Source organism: Nicotiana attenuata, chromosome 4 (genome assembly GCF_001879085.1).
Source record: "Nicotiana attenuata strain UT chromosome 4, NIATTr2, whole genome shotgun sequence".
In the NCBI taxonomy this organism is placed as follows: domain Eukaryota; kingdom Viridiplantae; phylum Streptophyta; class Magnoliopsida; order Solanales; family Solanaceae; genus Nicotiana; species Nicotiana attenuata.
Genome location: NC_031992.1, coordinates 10,132,049 through 10,149,188, shown reverse-complemented (window position 1 = coordinate 10,149,188; position 17,140 = coordinate 10,132,049). Strand labels below are relative to the sequence as shown.

General features: G+C 33.9%; 2 protein-coding genes across 2 annotated transcripts; one reads left to right on the top strand and one right to left on the bottom strand.

Annotated features, from left to right (window-relative positions):
- Nucleotides 316–6,806, top strand: LOC109224967 (mitogen-activated protein kinase homolog NTF3). Its single transcript, XM_019389547.1, has 3 exons — nucleotides 316–890; nucleotides 1,931–2,357; nucleotides 5,778–6,806. The coding sequence occupies exons 2-3, from the start codon at nucleotides 1,935–1,937 to the stop codon at nucleotides 6,471–6,473; spliced, it is 1,119 nt and encodes a 372-aa protein (XP_019245092.1). The 5' UTR covers nucleotides 316–890; nucleotides 1,931–1,934; the 3' UTR covers nucleotides 6,474–6,806.
- On the bottom strand, nucleotides 14,004–15,403 carry LOC109225093. The gene is made up of 2 exons (XM_019389687.1): nucleotides 15,091–15,403; nucleotides 14,004–14,917 (listed from the first exon to the last, which is right to left on the bottom strand). The coding sequence occupies exons 1-2, from the start codon at nucleotides 15,401–15,403 to the stop codon at nucleotides 14,004–14,006; spliced, it is 1,227 nt and encodes a 408-aa protein (XP_019245232.1).

Genomic DNA, 17,140 nt, shown 5'->3' with positions numbered 1-17,140 from the left:
CTGTCCATTTGCCACCCCTACATGAGGGAGTTGGTCACTTACTTCTTCACATGATTCACTTATAATTATTTTCAAGACAAAAATTAAAAATAGTCCCTTATCTTTATAAGGTACAAATGAAGCACTTATAGTTCCAAAAGTATGCCAAACAGAGCACATTTTTGACAATAGAAAAGATATTTGTGAGAAAAAAGTTAGAAAAGATGAACAATATTCTTAATTTTTTATAAAGCTTTTATTTGATTTGGCTGATACTGATATAGTAATATTAATGGAGAGATACAGCTAAAAATAGATAGCAAGCAAAATTTGAAAAAGTGAAGGAAAAGAGGAGAGTGTGCTAATAATGATAAAGTTAATGGGAAATATAAATATGAAAAATATAATATCCAATTTTAGAACTAAGTTAAGTGAATGTGTCCTCAACTTCATCACTGGGTGATCCACTTTTCAGACAATTACACTCTGATCGCGACAAGATAACGGATCAACAGTTACTGTGTGTGTGCGTGTGAGAGAGAGAAAGGGAATATCCCAAAATCTTTTGGATATTTATATATATTATCCCCTTTCTAAATTATGAAGAAAACAAAGAATGTGAGGCTAATTAATCTGGATCTTTTCTGATCTGATTCTTGTTGGATATTTTTTGGATAGCCGTTTTCTAGGTGAGCTAATTAGGGTTTGTTTCTTTTGAGCCACAGAATTGGGAAATGCGAAATCAACTCTACTTTAATGTAAATGGGTTTTCTCGAAAAGGTTTTTTTTTGTTATCTGAAGCTGAATTGAACAGAAATTGTTTCAAAAGTTTGAATTTTGACATATGGGGTTGAAGAAGATGGGCTTTTTGCAGTGAAGTTATAGGGGTATAAGCTGAGTATACGCTAAAGGTGAGTTCTTTTTAGTTTCTTTGGTTTCAATTTCATTTGTTTTGTGAGACCAGTGAAACTATGCATCATTAATTAGCAAATTTTATCTGTTAAAGCTTCTTTCTTTCTTTGTTTTTTTGACTACTTTCCTAAATATGGATAATTTGACATGGTCCGTGAGCAACATTAACTTTCTTGTTTATATTTATAAAAGAAGCTTCTGCCTTTAGCCGAGGGTCTGTCGGGAACAGCCCAAACCCCACTTGTGGGATTTTACTTTGTTTTTGTTGTTGTAAGCTTCTGCCTTTGCCATGATTTATCCAATTTGATTAAGCGGAAAAATAAGTACTTTACTAAATTAATTGTTAATAGAAGTCCCAAATTAGTAAAAATGGTTCTTCTTGTAATCTCCACATTTTCATATAGATTTAGAAGATATTAATGGTTGGATATGGTTGGAATATTATGGCATTAATCAAGAAGTTATCGTTCGGGAGAGAGCTTTTATGATCTTACTGGTATTGAATTGTGTGAACTGCTTCATTTAAAAGCTGGAGATATTAAAGAGGAGACACTTTTATTAGTTTATTTAGGTCTGCAATAGGTTGTGCTCTGCTGTGAGGGAAAGCTGGAAGACCATTCCTCATTTACTCAGGAATGGTTTTAAGACGTCTTACTGCAAGTTGTTTACTCCAAGCATTTAGATCATAAGCAGTGCTTCGGCTGAATTTCAAACTATTGTGAACAAATGAGTTGCCAATTATGAAAGTCAGGCTCGCAAAGAGTGTTAGGCATCAGAATTAGGGAGGTAAACTAATGTGATTTAGTTCTTTGCATTTTTGGGTGGTTGTTCTGTATGTTCAGTTTGCTCATAAATTTTTGTGATCAGGTTACAAGCACTTTCCTTTCCTTTCCTTTTTTAGCTGGTTTTGGAGTTTATTAATGGTTATATTTTTGTAAACGAGCAACTTATGTCTCATGTTTCCTAAGTTATTACGCGTAGAAAAAAGTTTTTATAATATTTTTCCTAACTTATTATGCCTGGTTTGCCACAATTTCAGGAATATGGCAACTCCAGTTGAGCCTCCTAATGGGATTAGGACCCCAGGGAAGCATTACTACTCTATGTGGCAATCCCTCTTTGAAATTGACACGAAATATGTACCTATTAAGCCTATTGGTCGAGGGGCCTATGGAATTGTTTGTTCTTCCGTTAACAGGGAAACCAATGAAAAGGTTGCAATCAAGAAAATAAACAATGCTTTTGAGAACCGTATTGATGCTCTGAGAACTTTGCGTGAGCTAAAGCTCCTTCGCCACCTTAGACATGAAAATGTGATTGCTCTGAAAGATGTGATGATGCCAATCCACAGGCGAAGTTTCAAAGATGTTTACTTGGTTTACGAACTAATGGATACTGATTTACATCAGATAATCAAATCCTCTCAAACACTTTCAAATGATCATTGCCAATATTTCCTATTCCAGGTACTTTTGTCCCAGGGAGAGCGCTATCTATGTTACATACTTACATGCAACAGTCTTGATAGGATAGTTAGAAGCTTCATGCTTGTGTAGCTGTCTTTTAGTTTCTCTTTGAACTCATTCGACTATTTGTTCTTTCTTGTATTGGTCTCTCTCTCTCTCTCTCTCTCTCTCTCTCTCTCTCTCTCTCTCTCTTAAATGTGAATTCCAATGGTTGTGGTGTGGATGCTTGGAGGGAATCTATGTTGCTTGGACTCTCCGAAAATGTGGCCGGATATGTGTCGGATCCTCCAAAAGTAGTGCATTTTTGAAGGATCCGACACGGGTGCGGCTACATTTTGGAGAGTCCGCGCAACATAGGAGGGAATATTCTTGCTTCAATCCTCATCATGATTGTCTTGTTCCTACGATTAAACTGTGGTATACCATATTTGAGGGTGAGTTGATAGACCTTGACGTTCGTGTTCTAACTGGGACAATTGCTTATGTTCTTCGACGCGTCAGTCATCCAAGTGATGCTAGCTTTAGAAGGAGTATAGTAATTTGGATACTGATGTGAGCCTAAATCTACTCAATTGTTGCTAGTTGTTGGCCTCTTGATCTTCTTTATTTCTCAATCTTTTATGATTTTCTTTACTTATAGTACTGCCATTAAAGGTTAGTTGAACAAATAACCAAGTGGCCTTTGGATTAGTAGAAGAGAGTAGAAGCATACTTTCTGTTTATCAAGTGAACGTTGTGCATTTTAACGGCCTAAATTATTTAACAGTCATGTAACTGAATGTTGTCCAAGCAGATAAAATCATAGAGGTGCATTCCTTTCTGCCTGGGAATCTAAAGTCAATATCGTAGTAATTTGTATTTTCTCTTAAATAAGATTTTCATTTCCCACAAGGCTCTCCGTTGAAAGGGGAGAAAAAGGGTTCTCTACGTTCATAAATATGCATCTATCTAGTTTTTAACTAAGGTGAGTGTTGTGCATCTATGTACATGATCTGTGTGCTATTATCTGGTTGTTTTGTTTCATTGTCAGTCTTCAAGCATAGTAGAAGCTATAGATTTACATAACATCTATATATTCCTAAGCATGCATATCTCCTAATCTTATTCAACCACCACTAGAGCAGCGGTAAAAAATAATTTTAGTATGGATAACTTATATGCACTGAAACTGTCATGATTTTTTCATACTATTACTATAATTTAACCTATTACAACAGGTTACTTACCATTTGTTCTAGATTATCGATCAATCCTATTAAATAGAGTTACATGCAATTATCTTTTAAGTGACCTTATTGTGTAAATATTATTTTACACCATCGGTGCATAAAAAAGTTTGCAGTATTAACCCACTTAAGTTTATAATAGAAATTTTGGAGAAAACTATGTCAATTGATAAAGTGAAAACTTGAAATAAGTAGGTTAACTTTTCAACCATAAAATGATCTATAGCAATAAAGATATGAAGGAGGTTAAAGCTCGAACTGAATTGAGCTTTAATTCCCTTCCGTTGGTCTTTATCGCTATAAATCATTTTATAGTTGAATCAATTGAGGAAAGTAGCCTACTTTGCGTTATTTCAACTTTATCACTTGACAAAGTTTTTTTTTCTATAATTGCTATTATAAATAGAAGTGGTTATACTCAAAAAGGTTGACTTCTACGCACTGACAGTGTAAAGAAATATTTACAAAATAGGTTGCTAAAAAGGTAACTGCATGTAATTCTTTTTAATAGCATTGATTGGTAACCTAGAATAAATGGTAGGTAACCTCCTATAGGCTATAGTAGGTTAAATTAGAGTGAGTGTGTGAAAAAATCCCACGCTTAAGTATTTTTTTACAGCTACTTCAATAGTGAAATAACAGTAGGAAAGTTGCACGCTTAGGAATATATAGATGCTATGTAAATCTAGAGCTTCTACTATGCTTGAAGACATACGACTAGTCGTTCCGTATCAAATTGTTACTATCTGGATAAGATCTCTCCGGTAGGAGACACAACATGGCCGCTCACCCTCCCAGCCAAACTCTTCCTATTCTGTAATTCCACTCAACCCCCTGCCTGTCGCCTGTCCTTCAACATGCCTACTTTTCTCCGATCAGACATCTGTCCTTCCAATTCTCACCTTCCACTCCACGCTGATGCTAGATTCACAAGAATTTGTATATTTGGAAGATCACTTCTTCCATTCTTATGCAGATGAATCCACTGCAGAACTTATTCTTATAAAAGTATATTGAAGCGTAATTTATTGTGGGAATTTAGCTTTCTTTTTTCTTCTTATTTTGTTTGCCTGAAAGATTATTCTACTTGTTGTGGACGATTAAAAAATAAAGGAAAAAAAAACATTCTACAATTTATCTCAAGTGTTATGTATCTTGCAGGATCTTTTTCCAGTACCAGAAAGCTGTAGTTCCTTAATGACATGCCTATGGCGACAAATATGGTGAAATTATAAAAACAAATGTAAAAGTACCTCCTTTTCTTGTTTTAGGTGTAATTTTGTTTGAAATCTATTGCCAGCTTACTGCTTGGAACCATTCAACCTATAGTATCTCTCTGTTTTATGATATCCTAATAATATCTTCTTCCTTCAATAAAAGATTAGATTAAGCATGAATCGAAGCTCATCTATTTAAAAATATTCTAATTTTTCCATGGAATATTATCTAGATGAGATCCTATTCTCAGGTTGTGCTAGTTCTACAGATGCTCATATGCTCATCCAGATGCCAAAGTAGAGCATCACTTAATAATTGACACATTATACCTGTTTCCCTGTTTCGCTCTTCATGACAAGACTCTGCTAAAGTCTTGTGCAATTTTTTTTTGGAGTCTGCCTTCCGTGCATATCGTACATTACTCATCCATTTCTTGTTGGTTTGATGCATCAACTTATGCGAATTTCTCTAATCTATATTCCAGAATGTTGGTTTCCTGCCCCGCTTTCCAGAATCCACCATTAGCAAGCTTGGGCTTTGGTTTAGTTGGTTATGGTTTTATTCCGTTGGTTTCTGTTTGTAGAACACAATCTTGTTTGTAATCCAAGAGTGACACATGAAGATGGGAAATGGCTTTATCCGGTGAACTCTTCATCTCTTGCCCCCACCCGTAAACATGCCATGGATTAGCTTTGTTATCTGATGGCGATTTCTGGACTAAGGATGCTTTGTGTCCTTTTTCCTTTCTTTCTTTCCTTCCCTATTAGTTCTCTATCTTCTTCCCCTGTGGATAAATTGGAGAAAAGTCTGATAAAGTAGGCATTCTCAGGCTGCAATATATAAGAACTGAAAAACAAAGGAGTTAAAAGGATCTTAAAACTAAACAGGAATGAGATGTCCACTTGTGTGCATGCTACTGCTCAGTTCTGCTGATTTAACTGTTTTGACTGCTGAAACTAATGTGATTTGTATGCAGTTGCTTCGAGGTCTGAAATATCTCCATTCTGCAAATATTCTTCATCGTGACTTGAAACCTGGGAACTTGCTTATCAATGCTAACTGCGATCTGAAGATATGCGACTTCGGGCTGGCACGCACGAGCAGTGGCAAGGACCAGTTTATGACTGAATACGTTGTTACACGCTGGTATAGGGCCCCGGAACTCCTCCTTTGCTGTGACAATTATGGAACATCGATTGACGTATGGTCTGTTGGTTGCATTTTCGCGGAGCTCTTAGGGAGGAAACCCGTCTTTCCAGGTACTGAATGCCTTAACCAACTTAAACTGATTATCAACATCCTTGGCAGTCAGCGAGAAGAAGATATTGAATTTATCGATAACCCAAAGGCGAGGAAGTACATCAAATCACTTCCATACTCTCCCGGAACACCCTTTTCCCGTCTCTATCCCCATGCTCATCCTTTGGCCATCGATCTCCTGCAGAGAATGCTCGTGTTTGACCCTTCGAAAAGAATTAGTGTTATCGAAGCACTTCAACATCCATACATGTCTCCCTTGTATGATCCAAACACTGACCCCCCAGCGCAGGTTCCGATCAATCTTGACATAGATGAGGACTTAGGGGAAGAGACGATAAGGGAAATGATGTGGAATGAAATACTCGAATACCATCCTGAAGCGGCCTCAGCTGCAATGGAAGTTGTTCTATGAGCTGCTACTTGAAAAGTTGTTGAGGTAATGTTAGAGCTTTTTGTAACTTATCTCTAATAAGGTTTCCACGCTTTCAATAATATCAAGTCTTGATTCATCGACAGTTTGAGCTGTGATGCATATAAGAACTGCTTGTATAAGCTTGAACTTCTTGAGCATGTAACGTCTTAATCTGTATATATGTGTGGTTTTGTAAGTCTAAGCACCTTTTATGCTACATGAATGTAAGGCAGTTTTATTTGTTGTGCTGCCATGATTTTGATGTTGGCTCTTTTAACCTGCCTTTGAGATACTGACACAGACAAGTTTATAAGACAATTACATTTACAGTTATGTGCCTATAAATCAGTTCATATCTAGTGGTAACAGTGTATGCACATAGAAGAGAAGTTCTTAACAGCTTGTTTGGATGGTTGTTACCTATTGTATTTTATCGTATTGTTGCTTTAAATACATTGTTTGTTTTGATTGTTACTTAAATTTTATTGTATCGTATTGTTAAATCTGTCGTTACGTAACAACGAAAAGTGTCACTTTATGTAACGACAGATTTGGTGTGGTTGCGTCGTTACCTTACTTTTCTCTCTCATTTTGCCCTTCCTTATTATTAAATAATCATATTTTATCCGTGACCCTATTTTTTTTATATAATAATTCTACTCAATATCCTATTTTTTCTTACTAATATTGTAAGTTTATCCGTCTTATTGTTGGTGTGAGACATTATGAAACATCGGCAAACTTTACAATCTATCCAAACGTTGTACTTATCAAATAATGTATATACATTGCGGTATAATATAATATGATACATTATGAAAAGTCATGTGACAACCATCCAAACAAGCTGTAAGCATAGAGATTTTCACGGGAAACATGTTGAGCATCCTTTTTTTTTGTAATTATTAAGTATCCTGAAAAAAGAAGTTAAGTTAGAAAGCCGTATGACACGTGATAATTATACATTTCTGGGTAATCAGTGTACTCCGATCGACAAGGTAATCTTTGACTCTATCGAACGTACAGAATTGGAGATAGTATTCAAGTCATAATGATTATTGAACTCTGCTACTATTAAGAAGCGTCAAAATTAGGATTCATAGTCTGTATTGAGAACATATTACAATTATATTGATAATGTAATTATTTTGTACATTAACGTATATAACTTGGTTCCATTTTCCTTCTCAAATAATTGAAGACCCAACAGGTGTCTCTTTAATCATATACGATCATTAAGTACAGAAACCAAGAACTATATTTAAAAAAAAATTCCAAATCTACAGAAATGCCCCAAGTGATGATTTCTTAGTCTTAGGCCCATGTTAAATTAAGCAAAATGTCGATTCCATACCGCATAGGGAACCGAATGGTATAGAATTAATTATTAATGAAAAAATGATATTGTATAGCCGCTCTTAAAATAATAGCAGAAAAAATGTATATTTTTTTGTATGTACATACATTTCTTTATGTTACATAGAAAAAATATACGAATTTTATATACTTTTGCGGCTATCTAATGTAAATAGTTTATGTCGCGGGCTAAAAGTGATCGTTGCCCATTAATTAGGGAGAAATTTAAAAATAGCCAGATTTAGAAGTGGTCATTCAAAAATAACCACAGACTCAAAAGTAATCGAAATTTAACTTTTCATGTAAAGATAAATCTGAACGAAAACACTGTTCAAAATCCGAAAAAATACTCCAATATAATATACTGGAGTTCCAGTATAATATACCGGTCCAGCATAATATACTGGAGATTCGAGCCGGTGCTCCAATCTCCGGTATATTATACTAGAATTTTTCGCGTGTTGGAATTCCAGCATAACATGCTGGAAGTTCATACACAAGTGCACCGATCTCAAGTATATTATGCTGGAACTTTCCGTGTTGCAGCAAAATAGTGGCAATTTTTCAATGACTTTGCAAACGCTGGCTATTTTTGAATGACCAATCCGAAAACTGGCTAGTCCGTGCTATTTTTACCATTAATTAATTAATTATTGGGTCCATTTTGAATGATTTGCATTAATTGAGTGAATTATAGTTTAATATTGTGGATTCTGCCCCACATGTTCCCCATCAAACCGCGCCTATAACATGTAGCTGACTAAAAGTCTCCTAGTTTTTCGGTCAATCAAGCAAATTTTCTTTAACCTACTTTTCCCTCATGTGTCCATGTGCATATTAATCCCAGAAATTTATATTTGTATAGTTTTAGGTCTTTTGAATTCTTATTAAATTGAAGATAAGAGGTTGTACTTATGAAAGCTTATTAATTTCAGTTGAGTTTTTTCTTTTAATTTTGCGTTCAGTCTAATCCAATAATTTTGGTGGGTCGTGTTAGATTTCGAAGTGAAAATTCGGTGACATTGATGAAACATATTTAATAAATCCAACGCAATTTTATGAGGAAAAAAAAAATAACAATTGAATTCACAGCTCGTAACTTTTTATTGACAGACTGAGTTGACTGATCGTTTTAATCAACTTGCCCCTTAGAGGGTGTTTGGATGCTTTTAAGCTGTTCAAATCAATTTTTAAGCTCTTTTTAGTTTTTTTCAGTATTTGGGAATGTCAGAAAAGTGCTTAAAATAAGATAAAAACTGCTTAAAATAAGCCAAAAGCAATAAGCTAGACAACCCCAACTTATTACTTTTTGGCTTAAAAGTTATTTTTGCTGAAAAGCCACTTTTTTTAAGCCAATCCAAACGGTCTCTTAGTCTCGAATTCACGTGTATAAATGTTGCTATTTCAACATACTATTTTTCGAATGTATTGATAATCTATCTGAATTTCTAGGTCTGTTCAATGTTGAACATATAGAGCATTTTAATTCGACCTTAATTCGTTTTTGAGATATCTGATTTCCGATAATATGTTTTAGTTATTCCTAAGTTTGGAAGGCAGTATAGCAACAACAACAACAACAACAACAATAACAACAACAACAACAACAAACCCAGTATATTTTACAAGAGAGGTTATTTCTGATAGACTCTCAGCTCAAGAGACAGTCAAAGCGAAACAACAAACAATAACAACAACAAGGCAGTAAGATAAGACAAGTGAACTGACACAATAGATTGAAATAAAGGTCTAAGAATCAGAAAATACAAAATAGTACTAATACTACTAGTAAGAAGACTAAGACCAGGACAAACTCACAACTATATCTTCAACCTTCAACAATAATTCTCGACCTTCACGCCTTCCTATCGAGAATTCAGAAGGTAGTGGTGGAAAAAGAAAAATTCAAAATCGATGCTTAGCAGATTCCAAAAATATCAATTTGTGAGATTTCGAATAATTATAAGATATTGCCTGCTGTATATTCATTGAACTCGGTCATACTAAGACATGTCTTAATCTTATAATATCAATTTGTTCACCCACAATGACGGCTATAGACAGACCAGATTATCAAAAACAGTGTAAAGTAAAATCTGAATTTTAATTGTTGTTTCTCTTACCTAATTAAATAATTAATTCTACTGATTGAGAGGGAAGCATCCAAGTAGTTTAAGGGCTTGTAAAGGTTTTAACTCATAAAGTTGGAGTTACAAAGTTTACGTGGAAGATATTTTTCCATATAAGCTAACTACAATATTAAAGTTGAACAAATAAAGTTTATGTGGATTCTTTGTCAGCTTCTAGTTTGGAGGCGTTTTTTATTTATTTTATTACTGTTATGACACGTGCTTCGATTTTGCACTATTAGAATAAATCGCAATTTTTAAGCTATGAAATTAGATTTAATCACTTTGAGAAAGTTATTTTTATGGGCTGCGATCTTTTTCTTGAATGACATAAAGAACACAAGGTGAACGAACCAAATCCTTATTAGTCAACAAAGGATTAATTAATATGAATTAAGCATACATTTAGTCAATGTTTATCTTGTTTTCATGGGCAGTACAATATTGACGAAATTTCTGAAAAAATGAAAAAGGATTAGCAGTCATTTATTAGTCAACCTTTGTTATTCTCGTAAAAGCGAAATTATTTTATCTGCATGGATATAATCATATCGCATAAGAATAACTGAAGGATAATATTATTTGAAATTTGAAATAAAAGCGGCTAGCGCAATTAAGCTCTCTTCATTATTTTAATTCTCAATTTCTCCTCTATCCATTCTTTGACAAAATGTATGTCAAATGGATATATTATATACATCTCTATCTATACTTATAATTATAATTAAGAAATAAGGAAAAGATCAGTTTGCCAATTGATAGAACTGTGCTTATCGCAAGTACTAAAGTTCCTAAATAGTGAAGTATACTTTAATTTAGGTACATTAAAAAAGGAAAAAGACATTCCTTCTAAATGAAGATAATAACATGATTGGTTAAGAAACCTTGAAGCTGTACTGGACACGTACACCCCTCAAGGTTAGTGGTGGGATGAAAAAGATTCAACCATCCTTAATAAAAGGTTCCGCGTTAAAGTCTTAAGAATGAGAAAATCGAGATAGAAATTCTTTTTCTTTTTAATAAATCTTACGTGACACGAACTTAGATTAGTCGCGCCCCAATACAAACACTTTAATTGGATGTAAAAACAGATAAATGAAAACTTAGTCATTCTCACTTTAATTCTGCTAGGTTTTCATTTCCCATATTCTCTCCAAACATGCATACGTAATGCCTTACGTGCGTCTCAACTCTCGGACAATTAATTAATTACCTAATTCCCATTACCCTTTAGAAAATTTCGAAGGTATGAGATGTCTTTACGTACTTACCTTATTTAGGTGTGAGTTCCGGCAAAGAACTATTGCCCTATATTATTCTTGGTTAGACTGATCTATATTTGGCCTAGCTAGTTATTGATTAAAAGTGTAGGTATATGATCAGTTATAGAGGATATATTAGGTGCTTATCATTCAAGCAAAAGAAAAAAAAAACTCATATGTAACCCATCGTACTATGTGATAACAACTAAGAAATAGATGGTAACAATAATAATAAATTCAGTACAAGTAGGATCTAAGTTAGAGGAGGCTCAATCAATACGGTGGCCTAAAGCAAAACCTTAATAAGAGGCCTAAGAGATATTCAATAAAAAATTTTATATATTTTTATCGGAACTGAGAGTTTGAGAAAAACGTGAGGAAGAAAAAAAAAAGATTATGCTACTCAAATTATTCAATTCCCTTGTTATTTGGCAGATTAGATAGATGAGCTAGTATGAGGAGAGAAAAAAGGGAATTTGATTTTATAAAGAACAAGAACTGATTTAGCTGAAGATTGAAGAAAGAAAAAAAAAATACTGTCACTTGTAGACTCACTGCCTCCCAATTAAAACACGAGAGCCTAAAAACATATGATTTATATGAAGAAAATTAAATAAACTGGAATAGTTTTAATTATTAGATATACATGACTGAATTACTACATCTACAAATGATAAAAATTTAGTCATACAAAATTTATTTTTTGATATAGTGGCACTAATTTAATTTTGAGGCCTTAAAGTATTGGGGGCCTAAAGCAAGTGCTTGACTTGCTTTAGGCTTGAGCCGGCACTGATCTAAGTAGGGCCAGAGGCACAAGTCGAACAACGGGTTCGACCGAACTAGTAGCTTTTGCTTAAACAGTGTATTTATTACTCCCTCCGTTTCATATTAAATGAAGTACTTTCCTTTTTAGTCTGTTCCAAAATAAATGACACATTTCTAAATTTGAAAATAATTCAACTTTAAACTCCTTATAACCACACAAAAGTCATGGCCCCACAAATCTTTACCCACTAAGCTTTTAAGACCACAAATTTCAAAAGTCTTTCTTTTTTTTCCTTAAACTCCGTACCGAGTCAAACTACCTCATTTAATTTGAAACGGAGAGAGTATTTAGAATTCATTAAATATGTACAAATATTAAATTTAAAACCCAATCACTAACACTTGAAATCGTCGTTCTAAAATTCAGAACCCATAAGGTTAAAATCTTGGCTCGGCCTCTGGATCTAAGAGGGTAGTGAATACGCATTTTTACCCATACCTTATGCATATAAAGATGCTATTTTCAATAAACACTCGACTTCAAGCAAGTACGCAAAAACCACAACAGTATCATCATATCCATACCTCCCCGAAATAAATATTAATAAATTATAGATAACGTATGATATTGATAAATAAAACATAAAAAATTATGTAAAATTTTCTTTATTTATTCATATTATATTATAACTTATCATAAGAGATCATTTCTCCCATAGAATCATGAATGGAGAAAAAGAAAGAGTGATCAATCACTATTCACAAGTATGCAAAAATAGGGGAAAGACATAAAGCTGAATAGATGCTTCAAATTGCAAGGAGGAAGCAATTGAAAACATTCATTTTATATTATCTGAACTGAGAGGTAGTTAAAAGTTACTCATAATCTTTTAGGGCCCCCTATTTACTAGTAATTCTTTTCATGCCCATGTGAAATCTCTTGTATAATACTGTACTGAATACATACTCTCTTGAAGTTCAGGGTCCCATTTGTCAAAAAGTATTTAGAAATCAAAACCACCATCTGTTTTTCTCTTTGCAGGTAGGTCCTTTATGACCCCACAAACCGACCATCTATACTTGGTCTAGAAACAGCATTTTCCCCACCCCACCCTGTTTTTTTTCAGATTTAATTTTTTTTGGTTGAAAGAAACTAAAGTAATATTTAATCATGCTCGAAAAGAGAGAGGAAAAACAATATGGGAGCAATTATTTTATTGAGTTTAATTAACTTCTATCCATTAAAAAGAATTACTCAGTAAATTTCAAATGATTACTTTAAGAATATAGTAAAAAAGGATTTAAATTATATACGTACACAATATGCAAATATTTTTATAATATCAGTATAACTTAATTGAATGTATATCATTTATTATATTTTTAAGGTTGTCATGTTAGATATCTTATGAAAGTTATTTGGTACTGTTAGTCAATTTAGCCTTACCCCTACCATGGACGGACAGAAAGACTGTTTCCAATAGACCATCAGCTAAAGAAAAGATGAAGTGCATAAAACATATATTTTTGAGTAAAAATAACTTGCTGCATTAAGTTAAAATCACAAATTTTTACAAAAAAAGTTATACTATTATTAATAAAAAGGAGTATATATTCAGAAGCGGACCCAGGATTTAAGTCTTACGGGGGGCACCATTATTTTTAGTATGCCAATCACCAACAATAAAGTTCGGGTGTAACTCTTTGAAATGACTATGATAATTTATCATCAAAATAAAAACAACAATATTATCAAATACCATTAACTTGATACTAATATAACAAAAGTATATTGTCCACTCATAGTTGAACTCGACGCGTTTTCATATTCTGAAAACGGTCAATAATAGCATCATTGCTTATATTTACAAACACTTCCTTCTCAAACTAACAAACTAAACAATCATTTAAAAATGCATCACCAATACTACTACGCAATTCATCTTTGATGTACTTCATAGATGAGAATGCTCTTTCCACCGTTGCAGTTGCGACAGGTAAAATTAAAGTCAACTTCACAAGCAAATAAACAAGTGAATAAGTCTCCACATGATTTGTCTCAACCAATGCTTTCGCCAAATCACCAATATAATTCCTTTCAAATCAGAGAACCTAGGGTCACCATGTTGCATATGCCATATGAAAGTGTCAAGTTGGCGACTAAGATCTCGAAGCTTCAATTCACCAAACTCATCGGGATAATGCTTGGCCAATGTCATTATTCTTTCCTTATCAAAATTAGCAAATGAGTTAGCCGGATTCAAGCTAGCCATACCAAGAAGCAGGTTACTACTCACAACATCAAAACGACTATTAAGCTCCAGAAGTTGTAAATCAATCACGGCATAAAAAAGCTCAACACGTAAGTGATGTGAATAAGTAACACTAGAAGGCCTACGCTTTGACTTTCCAGGAATATAGAATTCTTCCATCTTGGGCACCAAAATATCATGTTTTGCACAAAATAAATATACTTCATCCATCAATGGTTCCCATCCTTTATCTCTCATTTCTTGCAACCTTTCCTTTGTGATACCAAGAAATACCATGGCATTGACAATATCTTGATCTTTCTTCTGTAGTGCTTTGCTCAACTCGTTTGATATTATCAACACTTTCAACATTAAGTGAAGCAAGAAAACAAATTCAAATGCTTTAATTTTACTCGAAAAAGCTTCTGCTTGCAACCTATCATTAATATCACCTTCACATTCAATCACCCCAAGCACATGAACAATAGAAGAAAATAAAATAACAAAGTCATCCAATGTTTTACAATGTGATCCCCAACGAGTGTCACCTGGCCTTTGAAGCCCCCGCTCTTGATTTAATCCTTTCCCACTTTGAACTTCACCACTCTCTAACAATTGCTCCAACAATTCTGCTTGATGATCCTGAAGTTGATCTCTACGCTTAAAAGAAACTCCAACTATATTCAACACGTTAGTAACAATAGCAAAGAAAGTCTCAACCTCCTAGTGTTTTTTAGCAACGGCTACAAGTGTCAATTGTAATTGATGTGCAAAAGAATGAACAGAATATGCCCATGGAGTTTCTTGCAAAATTAAGCTTTAAGGCCATTCATCTTTCCCTGCATATTACTAGCCCCATCATAGCCTTGTCCACGTATTTTGGATGGACTTAATGAGTGTTTCATTAGCAAAGAAAGTACTGCTTCTTTCAACGACTTTGTAGATGTATCACTAACACGAACAAGACTAATAAATGGCTCGTTCACTTGGCCTTTTTTGTCAACATACCGCAAAGCAAAGGCCATTTGTTCATGGTGTGAAATATCCTTGGACTCATCAGCTAATACGCCAAAATAATCTCCATCCAAGTCATCAATTATAGCTTTCACGATCTCTTGTGCACAAGCACTCACAATATCCTTTTGAATTTTTGGCGAAGTCATTATATCATTTTTTGGAGTATGTTTTGGGTTTAGAAGAAATAACCTGATGTCAAAGAGAGAGAAAAGGGAGTAGGCTTGTATTTTTAACCTATGAAATTTGTTTTAGGTTTAGAAGAAGTAACCTGATGTCAAAGAGAGAGAAAAGGGAGTAGTCGTGTATTTTTAAACTTTGAACGGAATTAAGATTCAATTAAAGGTCTGACCGAATGAGGCCCAATCAAAAAAAAAATTGAGTGTTGGACCTGAGTTTCAAACCTAGATCTTGAAGAAGACAGCTACTCCCACAAACCAACTCTTCTATCCAGTCTTTGTGACTGAGGGTGCCGCATAATATATTTATAGGGGTCCTCCCTGTATTAACTTATATATATAGAATATATATACAATATTTTTACCGAGTCAACGGGTGCCCGTGACCCCCCATCCCCTAGCGTAGGTCCGCCCCTGTATATATTAGATCCGTATTTATTTTAGGGGCTTCTTTTCTCTGCCTAAGCTTACATATTCGACTTATTTTTTGTCAGATAAGCAACTCTTATATTCTCCTAACATGGTATACGTACAATGAAAAGGAAGGGTAGAGTACTATTTTAAAAGGAGAAAGAGGAAAAGAAAAGGTAAATTAATAGGTCCAATATTGAATTAAAAAATCACCGCGTAACCAAGCACGAAAATCTGTCTTAGTGGTAGCTAATGTGAGGTTGTCATTTTGGAATATTTAAATCATCAATTAAAGCTAAGCAAAAAAGAAACGTAGGCTTGAAGCATATTCCTTTAAAAGCATAGGAATCTAATCTAGTACTTAAACCACAGATATGTCATTCTTCTCGAACTTGCAGGAATCTCAATGTCGGCCAGAGATTTGGAATTCTAATTCTTTTAAGTTTTAAATTTTAAATTAATAATTAATACATGTTCAATAAATTTTTTGAAACAAATATAAAATTTGAACCAAGAATAAACCGAAGTTTTAGCTCCGCCCTGATACCATACCATGCCAGCATGTTATGTTTCTTTTCCTCGTCAAAATCGACCTATGATTTTGTTTTTACAAAGTTGTATCGTGCAATTATTGATCAAGTCATGTGTAGATATGTTTACCCACATTTGCTTGTCTTAGCTATATATATGTACCACCACTATGTATTAACTTTTTCCATGTTTGTCCTTTAAAGTACTTTATCATTACCATATTTAAGCTCCTACACACACGACATTTTCACGAGGGTGGCACAAAACAAAGATCAACTATGAATATATTGTATAGGTCCGTGTATTACATATTTACAAGTTATGCGAGTAATGTACTTGCACACAGTGACGAAGCTAGAAATTTTTCCAAGGGTGTTTAAATTTAAAGAAGTGAAAAAAAATTCCGACTAAGGATGTTCAATATGTGTTATATATATCTAAAACGTAATATTTTACCTATGTACGCAGTGCAATTTTTTGACAACCCTTATCATCATGTGGCTTCTCCAATGCTTGCACATAATCATTTCATCGCGTAACTATCGTAAATTAATACTATAATTTATATAAACACGCGATTCAAATAAATTTTTACATTTTTTCCGCTGGATTTCTGTACCTTCTTCTAAATTTCTTTTCACACCTATTGGTCGTAGAAATGAGAAGCTGCATATGGGAAAGAATAGCTTCAGTTAAAGTTTTGATGAACTCTTAAAGAAATAAAAACCGTTAGTTTAACGAATTTGACACTTTTATACCATATAT

Coding starts and splice junctions, on each gene's coding strand:
- LOC109224967 (XM_019389547.1), top strand. CDS start 1,935: ATGGCAACTCCAGTTGAGCCTCCTAATGGGATTAGGACCCCAGGGAAG. Junction 2,358..5,777: donor GCCAATATTTCCTATTCCAG/GTACTTTTGTCC, acceptor ATTTGTATGCAG/TTGCTTCGAGGTCTGAAATA.
- LOC109225093 (XM_019389687.1), bottom strand. CDS start 15,403: ATGACTTCGCCAAAAATTCAAAAGGATATTGTGAGTGCTTGTGCACAA. Junction 14,918..15,090: donor ACAAGGCTATGATGGGGCTA/GTAATATGCAGG, acceptor TGTTGAATATAG/TTGGAGTTTCTTTTAAGCGT.